Genomic DNA, 12,816 nt, shown 5'->3' on the forward strand with positions numbered 1-12,816 from the left:
TACAGGGGAATAAGTGAGTGAGTTTTTTAATGAACTCACATTCCCTTTATTAAAATGTATAGGACCAATTTAAAGTTAGTGGCCAAGTTCAAAAAGGTTAGTAACCTTTAAAATATACATTAAAGGGGGCCATTTGGGCCTTTAACCCAACAACCTCCAACTTAAAGGCATAAATGGCGCCTTTCAGCTACGTGACTCCCACTATCTCTATGCATAGATGATGTTGTGCTTTGGATAAGCACTTAGTGAGAGCATCAACTAGATTTTGTGATGTATGGACCTTAACCAATGTAATAAGGCCATCCTCAAGCACTTCTCGTATGAAGTGATACCGCACATCAATATGCTTTATGCGTGCATGAAACATGGCATTCTTTGCCAGGCATATGGCACTTTGGCTATCACAACCAAGCATAGGTGCCTTGGCAGGCAAACCAAACTCACTGCATAGGCGTGCTAACCAAATAGCTTCTTTGGAAGCCTCAGTGGCTGAAATATATTCAGCCTCTGTCGTAGACAATGCAACAATCTTTTGCAATCTAGAACACCATGAAACAGCACCTCCCGCAAGGGTAAACACATAGCCGCTTGTGGATTTCCGTGTATCCACATCACCACCCATGTCAGAGTCACAAAATCCCTTCAACTCCATTGGTCTTTTACCATAGCAGAGGCATTTATTTTTAGTCCCTTTCAAGTACCTCATAATGGACTTCACTTCATCCCAATGCAACCTACCTGGATTAGCCATAAACCGGCTCACAACTCCCACTGCATGGGCTATGTCAGGCCTAGTAGCAACCATAGCATACATAAGTGAACCACAAGCTGAAGCGTAAGGCACACTTTGCATGTCATTGGCTTCTTCCTTTGACTTAGGACAATCATCCTTGGAGATTTTGACATATGGCTGTAATGGCACACCAAGAGGCTTTGCTTCAGCCATGTTAAATATGTCCAGCACCTTTTCAATGTACTTTTCTTGTGACAAATACAATAGGCGCTTGTCTCTGTGTCTTGTAACACGCACTCCAAGTATATGTTCAGCTTCCCCAAGGTCTTTCATTGAAAATGCAGATTTCAGCTGCCCTTTAAGAGCATCAACAGTGCTTCTTTTCTTTGTTGCAGCTATCAACATATCATCAACATAGAGCACAAGAATGATAGGGTTGCCGTCCTCATCACGTTTGGTATACAAACAATGGTCTGCATGACTTCTTTGTAACTATGTTTAAGCATGAAGCAATCAAACTTCTTGTACCACTGTCTACATGATTGTTTCAGCCCATACAAGCTCCTATTGAGCATACATACCATATGTTCCTTGCCAGGAATAACAAAACCCTCAGGTTGCTTCATGTAAAGCTCTTCTTCTACATCACCATGCAAGAAAGTGGTATGTAGATCCATTTGGTCCATTTCCAAATCAAGAGCAGCCACTATGGCAAACAATACACGCAAAGCAGGGTGGTCACGTACGTTTTGTCCACGTACGAAGACGTACAGTACTCATCGAACTAGAAAATTTTATGTCGTACGACATGGTTACGTACGTTCAAAAATAAAAACACGCAATTCTTAACCCTAGATTTTACACTTAGGACAAATAGACAATTGATTATCACATTGGACAAGAATGGAACTTGCAAGTGCCAAGTGCCGACACTCAAGAGTTGAGAATCAAGACAATGAGACACAATGGGTATGAACTGCGATTCGCATTACATATGTCATAAATCAAAAAGCTAAGTTGAGATTTGATAATCGAGATGATACAAAAAAGTAGGCCTTTTAAGCCTCAATCGTGCAAAAAGTGGAAGTAGGGTCAAAAAAGATATGAGAAACACTAAAGTCTAAGAGCTTTCTCCGCTCTCATCATCATCATCAACTTCCTCTTGTGAGCTATGCTCATCGATGTCATCTTCATCCTCACATGAATCGGATTGTGGTGTGTCATAATCTCCCTCACTAAGGAGATTTCCCTCCTCGTCATACTCCGGCTCTCTAGGGTCCATAGTGCTGGATCTACGAATAGGTACATCCTCCAAAACAGAGGCCGCCGCAATGGAGCCGCTTCTCGAGCCTCGCCGCACATAGGTTGTAGGAGTAGTAGCCTCCATCTCACGCCCACGCCCACAGCCACGAGCATGGGAAGCTCTTGCACCTCTACCTCTTGTAGCCGAAGGGACTCCACGCACAATGACCCTCTTGCGTGATCGTGTGCGAGAAACCCGTCGGTCAATCTCCTCTAGCTCCAAGTAGAGCTCGCGGAAAATTTGCTCCTCCGTCATATCACACTCTTTGTTGACACTTTTGAGAGTATCAATTGAGAGCTTGCAATCATCAACATTGACCTATTTGACAAGTTATACAAAAGTTCAAGAGTCAAGACTCAAGATAAAGTTAGCACATGTGAATTGGAATGCAAAGCCATAGCCCATATGAGTCAAGAAGCAAGTGTGTAGAAAGAGGGTTTACTTGTCTAGCCATAGGCATCTCATGCATGGAGCCCAACATTCGGAGATTGGAGCGACAATAGATGAGCCGCTCCAATTGCTTTGTTGACAGTTTGTTGCGAATTTTGGTGTGGATAAGCGAGTATGCGGACCAATTTCGCTCGCATGCACCAGATGAGTAATCCTATATTATATTCAAAAGATAGTGAGTATCATGTATGTAATATAATTCATGAGAGAGAGAGAGAGAGAGAGAGAGAGAGAGCGCCAAGGCCCGAGGCTTAAGAGGGTTTACTTGTCCAAGAATCCTTAATGCAACTCTTTGAAGGTGAGGTAATTGGTACCCGAAGCTCTCCCACCAAAAAAGAGGCTTCACCAAGGACTCCCTCTTCCAACATATGGTGGAAGTAAAAGCCGTGCCTCTTTGGTCTCCATAGTTGATTAGCTCTTGAAGGAATGCGCCGTGATGATCTTCCGAGAGGGCCTTGGGAAGGAAGTTGCGGCTCTCTTCTTGTAGCATTTGGTTTGTCAAAAGATCCGGCTTCCTGTAGGCCGGATGCAAGAGAGCCGCAAAGTGGTGAATGGGCCTCTTCATAAAATCCCATCTCTTTTGGAAAAGAAAGAGGATATCATCTTTCTTGGGGAAATCTTCAAAGACATCACTACAAAAAGAGAGAGAGAGAGAGAGAGAGAGAGGTGAGGCATAGTGCAAATTAGCAAAAAACATATTGTCGACTTGAGAATGGAGAGCAACGGAGATACATCATACCGTGTCCCATCGGGTGGACCATCAAGAATGGTTGATGCCTCTATTTCCTTGTATGCCTCATCCATGAAGTGGTGAAGAAGGCCTATGGTAGATCCCTCCATGTCGGTCATTCGGAGCACTCTGTAGATGGGCAAGATGGATACCACAAGACCCTTCACCTCTTCCCAAAATTCTTCTTTGAGGGAAAGCCGTTGGATGGCCTTTTCCTCTTGTGAGGTTGCCGAGTTCTCTCCTTCACACCATTGCTTGAACTCATCGGACACCATGGTTTTTTGCACTTTGTTTTGGACATCGTAGAGGCGCTCAAGAAGAAGCCACATAGAGGCAAATCGTGTTGCCGAGGGTTTCTTCAACTCCTTGTCGGAGTACGTGCGAAAAATTGCAAGTACTCTCACCTTAGTATTGATGAAGTTGACGATAGTGAGGGCTTGGGTGAGAATGGCCTTCACCCATTCTAGTTCTCCTATGTCTTCCATGAGAAGATCGAGGCAATGGGAGGCACAAGGGGTCCATACAATGTTCTTGTATTCGGCCTCAAGTAGTCGGCTCATGCTAGTGCAATTGGATGCATTATCGGTGATCACTTGCACCACATTTTCGGGCCCGACCTACATTAAAGAGAGAAAAATTTAGAACACTTATCAAGAGGGCAAAAAGTAGTAAGTACATACTACACATTGCACAATGCACATTGCACAAGAAGAGGGGACAACTTAAACTCTCACCTCTTCTATTGCCGCCTTGATGTGCTTGTAGATTAATTTTCCCGTGACCTTCTTGCCTCTTTCTCCCGCATCAACCGCTCTCAAGAAGTAGGTGCCAAGAGGGCATGACACGAGTATGTTAATGATGCCCCTCTTCTTACGATCACTCCACCCATCGGAGAGAATGGAGCACCCATATTTTGCCCATCCGGCTCGCACGGGCTCAAGGGGTTTGTCGATTCTTGTCCGCTCTTCGTAGAGCTTCTTGGTGTGCATGTCCGCATAGAATGGAACCGTCCACCCCTCACATGGACCGACGGCCGCAATAGCTTTACCATCCTCTTCCACCGCTCTAGTCGAAGGATGTTGAAAGCAAGGTTACACTCAATGATGGTGCGTGCAATCTCAATGTCTGCAAGCCTTTGTCTCTCTTTGAGGAAAGACAATGGACCGGAGCTCAAACCCACCGATTGCGAGAGAGAGGCTTGCCTTGCTTGCTTTGGAGGACGGCCACTAGCACTTGCCGATGCCTTCTTCTTATTGGTAGCCATTGAGCTTGCCGTCGTGTCACCGCTTGCAATGGAGGTAAAGGGAGAAGGGCCGCTTGTAGTTGTATCCTCCTCCGAGTCGATAACATCAATGTCGGGCGCCACTATCTCCTCTTGGGCTCTCTTCATCCCCACCTTGCCCGTTTTCAAAAGGAGATACTTCTTCTTGCACTCTTCCAAAATGTCGTCGGGTATATTGGGACATGGACCGGCTTCACCTCCCATCTTCTTCAAGTGGATGATGAGTCGAGTGGAGGAGGAGGTCATGATCTTGGGACAATACTTGCATGTCCACCTACAAACATTTCTTTTGTCCCTCGCTCTCTCATAGGAACAGCAATGCTTTTCAAAAGGTTCATGAAGAGGGGGAGGCATGATAGAACACTTGAAAGTTGAGAGATTTAGAGCTTGAAAGTTGAAACTTGAGAGGGTTACGCAATGGAGAGCTTGAGATTTTTTGATAATGGAGAGAGGAGGTGTGAGAGAGGAAGACTCAAGAGGAAAGCTTCATGGAGGAATGCCAATGGAGAGCTATGAGGGAGGAATGGGGAGCTTGAGAGCTATGGAGGAATGCTTCATAGACCTTGAGAGCTTGAGAATGACTCATGAGCTTGAGCCTTGAGTTGGAACATAATGGAGAAGAAGAGAAAGAGGGCATCTGAAACCGGCCCGTAGGGCGGTAGGCGTTGGCTTTCACCCGAAATTCTTTACTTTATACACACACACAGAGCACTTTGCAAAGAGAACCTGTAATGGGAATTAACACCTAATCACACACACAGCTCGGAAGCTAGAATGCTCCGAGCAAACGCCGACAACCTGTAGGCCCCAAAATTGGCGCCCCTTTCGGTATTTCTTTATTCTTTAGGAGGGTAAATTACAAGGTAAGATCCTGGGAATCCTTCACGTGTATCCACCTAGATACCATTTGATTTGGCCAAATTTCGGTAGCATAACAGCCCCAAAACTTGCGCGAAACCAATTCCCCTGCTGGAACTCGCTTGCACTGTCGTATACCCTCTGATTCCTGTCCAAAAACAGTAAATTCAGCACGCTGTATTTACTGGTTTTTGCCCTGTTTTCAGCCCCAAACAGTCCCCTAACTGTCCTTTGCCAGTGGGGCACGATTCCCAATGATCCTGGCGTCCGTACGGCTGAAAAACAGTGAATTTACAGCGCATACACAGCGCTGATTTTGCACCTGTACGGTGAGGTTATGACCCTCACCAATGCCTGCTTTGGAGCAGCAGTTAGCTACCCCTGTTCCTGCTCAAGGAGGCTCTTGCCTCAGCACAAAAGCATGAACCCACACAACTGTACATCAGTCAAATGAGTAGCCCTCTTGTGGGGCATCACATAACTGCATGTAGGGGAGAGAGAGAGCAGTGTGTAGTGTGCAGGGCATCACTCCTAGCACCACACTGTACGTGAGAGGGAAAGAAAGCACTCCATAGCTCTTAACCTGTGACAAAAGCTGAAATGAGGCCTCTCCCAGCATAAAAATCAGCGCCCATTTTTCTGCAAGAGGCAAGTGCATGAAAAGTTGACACTTGGCGCATTTACAAGCATTTGCCCGTTTCGGGCTCGCCGCTTAAAAATATCCTGACCGGTTGCCCAGTTGACTTCGCGGCAGAGTTATAAAGTGTTCCCCTAGTCATACCGGAGGTAATGACGCGAACACATTTCACGGCCCAAAATAGCAGTTCCCTAAATTTTAGGAGATGCTTCCGTTGGGCTCCCACTGGTCTTCTGACCATCTATCCTCATTGGGACCGCATCCAAAAATGCAATGTGGCCCAACTGTCGGATACTTTTTGTTGGTAGTTCCACCTTGACTTTACACCTTAATTGAGTTCACTTCCTAGTATCCACCAACTTGCTAAGTGCGACGGGGGGACCTATATGATCTTGCTCTGAGCCTAGACATCCTCTTACCATACGAATTCCAGTGCCGACCACTTCCCGTCTGCGGGTGAATCTACCGTTCACATTGGCCATACAATGTCCGACCGTTTGCTACTTCAAAAAGAGAGTCTTAAACAAATAAAATAAACCCCATTGGAAAGAAACCAACAACCAAGGTTAGCAGTTGCCACATCTCTGTGACATGGTTAATAACTGCCACGTCCTCGTGACATACCCCCCTCTTGAAATCGCAAACGTCCTCGATTGCATACCATAAATACACGCCACTGATGATCTTGTGCTATTAACACTCTTTTATCATCGCATGTATCCGCAAGAAAGGTCGTAACATACATAGATACAAATGACTTAATGAGGCCTTCATACTTTTGCCATTTCCATCTATGGCACTGAATTCATATGTACATTTGATGTACTAGCTCTATCATTACCCCTCCTTTGCACACGTTGGGTTGGGGCATAAGTAGGTTGTAACCCAAAGGCTTCAAGGTAAAGCTGCAATACTTTTGGTGACTCGGACAGTTCATGCTCTTCTATCCACTTTGCATCCATAGGTGGATAGTTCTTGAACTTCACCAAATAACGTCTTGCAACTTGTCCTTTAACTTTTTTGTCCTTATGTGCCAAAACTTGCTCAGGTACCAGGATCTCATCAAGTTCCTCAACTTCTGGCTGATCCTCAACTGGCATATCTTCTGGCACATCACCCACGAAGGGTCTTAGAAGACTCACGTGAAACGCATTATGAATCTTCCACGCATCAGGCAGTTTCAGCCTGTAAGCCACATCGCTGATCTTGTCAAGCACTTGAAAAGGCCCATAGTAACGCATGCTGAGCTTAGGAAACAGCCGTTCCTTGCCCTTCATCTTCTTTAACCTTGCCTTTTCGAACCTTAGCAGAACCCAATCACCAGGTGATAGTAACAATTCACGACGGTGACGATCAGCAGCCTTTTTCTGTTTTGCCTGAGTCTTCTCCAAGGCAACTTTAATCTTCTTATACATCTCATCCATGTTCTCAACATATCGATCTGCCTCAAAGATCTTGTCCTTTGTATGCAAAATGGGAGGAACATTTTTGCCGCCTTCAACAATTTCAAAAGGTGCTTTGCCAGTAGACGAATGCACCGTATTATTGTACGCATACTCAAGCATAGGCAAATACTGTTCCCACTTGCCCTTATTATCTGACACATAGCATTTCAGCAGATCTAAGACAGTAGAATTAGCCTCTTCTGACTGTCCATGAGTTTGTGGATGAAACGAAGACGAGAACTTGAGCGTAGTGCCCATGTTCTCAAACAATCCTCTCCAGAGCAAACTGGTCATGCGAGGATCACGATCACTGATAATCGATTGTGGCATACCATGGTACTTGAACACATTGTACATGAACAAGCGTGCCATCTGATCTGATCTGTTTGGACAACAAAATCAGCACCTAAGAGGTAGTGCTTCCAGCTAGAAAGCGCATGAATCACGGCCAAGAGCTCTTTCTCATAGACTTGCATAGTCCTCTCTGGCCCTTGCAAAATTCGGCTTTCATAGGCTACTACCCGTCCATCTTGCATTAGCACTGCTCCGATGCTACTGCCACACGCGTCACATTGGACCACAAATGACTTCCTGAGATCTGGCAAAACAATAACTGGATCTGAAGTCAACTTTTCCTTTAAGAGACTAAAAGCTGAAATCTCTTTTTGGGTCCATCTGAAAGTGACCTCTTTCTTTTGCAATGCGTGAAGAGGCGATGCTATCTCTGCAAAATTTCTGATAAACCTTCTATAGTAGGAACACAATCCCAAGAAGCTTCTGACATCGTGCACAGTCTTCAAGTCTGGCCATGTCTTGATAGCTTCGACCTTTGCGGGATCCATAACACCATCCTTTGAGACTATGTGGCCCAGAAAGTGGATCTCTTCAAGGAAGAATTCACTTTTCTTAGGATTGACAAGTAACCTGTGACTGCGCAGCTCCTTGAACACAATGGTCAAGTGACGCCTATGCTCCTCTTCATTCTTCGAATACACAATCATGTCATCGAAGAATGTTCCAACAAACTATTGATGCGAGCGGAAAATCCGGTCCATCATTCTGTTGAACGTGGCAGGAGCATTTGTTAGCCCAAACGGCATCACTAGAAACTCATAAAGACCAAATGTCGTTCTAAACGCAGTCTTGTCCACATCCTCTGGGCTTATACAAATCTGATGGTACCCACTCTTCAGGTCTATCCTGCTGAAAATTGCAGCACCCTCTAAACGATCGAGAATATCATCAATATGAGGAATAGGAAACCTATTCTTGATGGTATTCTTATTCAACGCACGGTAATCAATACACATGCGCCATGAGCCATCCTTCTTCTGCACTAGGAGCACTGGGGAGCAAAAGGGTGAAGAACTAGGCTGAATCAGCCCCTTCTCTAATAACTCCTCAACCTGGCCCATAATCTCTTTCTGTTGCGCCGCACTAACCCTGTAGGGAGGTCTATTTGGTGGGCTACACCCTGGCACTAAATCTATCCGATGGTCCTCAGGTCTCTCTGGCGGCAATTGCGACGGTAATGAATCAGAAAAACAGTCACTAAACTTTTGCAAAAATGCTGACCTTTCTTTATCTAACACAGATAAATTTGACTGATCCCTATCTGAGACATCACGTGCAAAAATCAAGTACACAGAAAGATGATTCTTTATTACAGAAGTGATAGCAGAAGCAGATACAATAGGGACTGACTCTCCTTTAAGCTTAACATCCAAGATGTGAGTTTTGCCCCTATGCTGTACAGTGATCTTTTTGTTGTAGGCATCCAAGACTCCATGCACTCGGAACATCCACGGGATCCCCAACAAGGCGTCACAACCTTCCAGCGGCATGATGTAAAACTCTTCAGTGTCCACATACGACTGAATATGCAGACGCAGTTTTCCAATGATGGGAGTAACACACTCTGAGTGGCCAGGACATGCCAACCCTGCCTCTGCGGTGTACCCCATCTCTTCAGCTCTGATGCCCAGCTTCATAGCTAACTCTGGTGAGATAAAGTTGGCTTTGGCACCTGGATCAAAGAAGATGAGTGCCGTCTGATCCCTAACTTTACCCCATGCCCTGCATAACTCACTGGCATCTGTGCTGGGCCTGTCACCCACCATGTCTGGCACTAAACCTGCCGTGGGTTTAGGCTTCTTGCCTTTCTGGTCTTCTTTATCCTCTGAGTCAGCTGGCCTTTTCCTTTGTGGACAATTGATAGAAATATGACCAGGTTGCTCGCATATAAAGCATTTGTTCTCAGCCATTAGGACCTTCTTTTCCTCGAGCGACTTGCGCACAAAAGGCTTCCTTTTCTGTTTCTTTGCCTGCGCTCCAGAAGTCCCAGCTGAATCCTTATCTTTGGTGGCCTGTTCTGACCCCTGTGACGCATCAGGAGCCGTTTTCACAAAGGGCTTCTTCGCTGAATTTTTCTTTTGCTGCCCTCCTTTATCATTGCTCGGAAATCCACTGTCCTCTCCTTTCAACAGGGCAAGACCAGTGTTCACAACTTCCATAAGCTGAGTAAGGGTAGCCACTCTGTTCTTTGTACAGTAATCGCGAAGCCCTTTAGGCAGCCCACAACAATACTTCTCTATCTGCTCTGTCAATGGCACAAATCTGTAGGAGGTCACTGAGAGTAATGCTTTACAAAACCTCCTATTGTACTCCAGCAAGCTCTTGCACGAAGCTGAAGTAAGCTGGTGCCAATCTGTCAGGACATCGGCTTCAAATTCATTTGATAGCCAAGCAGATGCAAACATTTGCTTGAAGTAAACCCAAGTGGCGGGTGCCTGTCCTTGCATTAACAATGTCGTCCACCATGTAAGCGCATTGTCCTTTAAGAAAGTGGCAGCTTTTCTGACCTTCGAGGCCTCTGTAAAATTCCCTCCCGCATAAGCTGTATCAAACTGTTGAAGGAAAGTGAGTGCCTTTGTCTTATCCTCGAAACCACTGAAGGTACTGAACTTTACTGCTGCACCACCTTCTTTGTAAGCCTTCGGCTTCTCTAGTGCCCCCAAGTTGTCATACGGGATGGTCTGCAACATGGGCACTGTACTAGGCATGATCGGCACGTGTTGGCCATTCACATTTTGCGTAAGAGGTGCAATATCTAGCTGTTGTCCAGAAAAACCAGCCATGCCAAAATGAGCCTGTGGCACCTCAAATTGGCCCTGGTTGCCGTGGAAACCTTGCTGCATGCCGATAGTACCATACATGGGGTTTGGCATGATGCCTTGCATACCCCCGAACACTGTTCCTGGCATGTACGGCTGACTTCCAGACGCATAACCAGCCATACTTTGGAACACTGATCCACCCCCGAAATACCCAGGATGTACCGTGGGTGGTGGAAAAACTGAGTGCATAGCCTGGTATCCAGCTCCCTGTCCATTCAAGACAGCATGCTGACTCTGAAAGGTGGCGGGCTGAACTGGCATAACCTGTGGAATAGGCGTTCTAGCCACCTGTTCAAGCACGGGAGGAACCTGCTTTGGAGCCCCCGACTCCGCAACATGCGAGTGTTCCCTTTCCTCCTGCGCCTCATGAAGTACCTGGGCTTGAGCTTCAACAAGCTCCGTACGCGGCGTAGGTTGCCTATTTTGACGTTGCACTGGTGGCGCTTGCAAGAATTCCATAAACCTCGGATTCTGCACCAGCTGCGAAAAGACATTCACCGCGGCAACTAACTGAGTCTTAAACGCATCATCCTCAAGTTGCCCTGTCATAAAGCCCTGTACTACTCGAGGGACATTCACGTTGACAGGAGGTACAGACTGACGTGGCCGTGAGCTCTCGCCAATCTCAAAAACCATAGGAATCTCCTATCTGTCCTTTGGAGAGGAACCCTCTTCCATAATTCCCTTCCCCTTGTCGGCCATAGTGTAATCCCCGCGTTCTTGCACTGTGTGTCTTTACCCTGAACAATCCAGGCTCACTCTTTGAGGAAAAAGTGATTGATGTCCCGGCAATGGAACCATGAAACCGGCCCGTAGGGCGGTAGGCGTTGGCTTTCACCCGAAATTCTTTACTTTATACACACACACAGAGCACTTTGCAAAGAGAACCTGTAATGGGAATTAACACCTAATCACACACACAGCTCGGAAGCTAGAATGCTCCGAGCAAACGCCGACAACCTGTAGGCCCCAAAATTGGCGCCCCTTTCGGTATTTCTTTATTCGTTAGGAGGGTAAATTACAAGGTAAGGTCCTGGGAATCCTTCACGTGTATCCACCTAGATACCATTTGATTTGGCCAAATTTCGGCAGCATAACAGCCCCAAAACTTGCGCGAAACCAATTCCCCTGCTGGAACTCGCTTGCACTGTCGTATACCCTCTGATTCCTGTCCAAAAACAGTAAATTCAGCACGCTGTATTTACTGGTTTTTGCCCTGTTTTCAGCCCCAAACAGTCCCCTAACTGTCCTTTGCCAGTGGGGCACGATTCCCAATGATCCTGGCGTCCGTACGGCTGAAAAACAGTGAATTTACAGCACATACACAGCGCTGATTTTGCACCTGTACGGTGAGGTCATGACCCTCACCAGTGCCTGCTTTGGAGCAGCAGTTAGCTACCCCTGTTCCTGCTCAAGGAGGCTCTTGCCTCAGCACAAAAGCATGAACCCACACAACTGTACATCAGTCAAATGAGTAGCCCTCTTGTGGGGCATCACATAACTGCATGTAGGGGAGAGAGAGAGCAGTGTGTAGTGTGCAGGGCATCACTCCTAGCACCACACTGTACGTGAGAAGGAAAGAAAGCACTCCATAGCTCTTAACCTGTGACAAAAGCTGAAATGAGGCCTCTCCCAGCATAAAAATCAGCGCCCATTTTTCTGCAAGAGGCAAGTGCATGAAAAGTTGACACTTGGCGCATTTACAAGCATTTGCCCGTTTCGGGCTCGCCGCTTAAAAATATCCTGACCGGTTGCCCAGTTGACTTCGCGGCAGAGTTATAAAGTGTTCCCCTAGTCATACCGGAGGTAATGACGCGAACACATTTCACATTTCACGTCAGCGTCAGCGTCAGCGTCAGCGTCAGCGTCAGCGTCAGCGTCAGCCCACTTAGATATTTGCCCCACCAGCTTGGCATCCGGTGCCTTGCTGGCGACAATCCTCTTCAGTCCTTCAGATTGCAGCCATATACACCTGCTGTTTTCCACCCTCCCCAAACCCTCTGCATGCTCCGGGCTCCCCCGGGAGCGTACGAGCATCTTCATCGCCTCGCAGTTGCGTTTTTGGGTAGACAGTAGCCATATGGTTTGAGTTTTTCAATGAGGTTGAAATTACCTCCTGCCAGGACACCATCTGATGGTGGTCCGTGCGGTCTCTTAGTGACGCTGCAGTACACGGTATCTTCGACATCCGCTTGATCGTCT

General features: G+C 46.5%; 2 protein-coding genes across 2 annotated transcripts in view; both read right to left on the minus strand.

Annotated features, from left to right (window-relative positions):
- The window catches only part of LOC147460655 (OBERON-like protein), an 83,552-nt gene that overhangs the window by 6,890 nt on the left and 63,846 nt on the right, over positions 1-12,816 (minus strand). The gene's annotated exons all lie outside the window — the stretch shown is intronic.
- LOC147460656 (uncharacterized) lies at positions 3,048-4,606 on the minus strand. The gene is made up of 3 exons (XM_086509643.1): positions 4,419-4,606; positions 3,951-4,281; positions 3,048-3,833 (listed from the first exon to the last, which is right to left on the minus strand). The coding sequence occupies exons 1-3, from the start codon at positions 4,604-4,606 to the stop codon at positions 3,048-3,050; spliced, it is 1,305 nt and encodes a 434-aa protein (XP_086365769.1).

This window comes from Adiantum capillus-veneris, chromosome 3, assembly GCF_014529385.1.
Source record: "Adiantum capillus-veneris isolate H3 chromosome 3, ASM1452938v2, whole genome shotgun sequence".
Taxonomy (NCBI): domain Eukaryota; kingdom Viridiplantae; phylum Streptophyta; class Polypodiopsida; order Polypodiales; family Pteridaceae; genus Adiantum; species Adiantum capillus-veneris.

Excerpts from the sequence above, each read along its gene's own strand:
- LOC147460656 (XM_086509643.1), bottom strand. The coding sequence starts at position 4,606 with ATGAAGAGAGCCCAAGAGGAGATAGTGGCGCCCGACATTGATGTTATC. Across the intron at positions 4,282-4,418 it reads CGTCCTCCAAAGCAAGCAAG|AGCGGTGGAAGAGGATGGTA; the intron begins GCAAGCCTCTCT and ends TCCTTCGACTAG. Across the intron at positions 3,834-3,950 it reads TCAAGGCGGCAATAGAAGAG|GTCGGGCCCGAAAATGTGGT; the intron begins GTGAGAGTTTAA and ends TCTTTAATGTAG.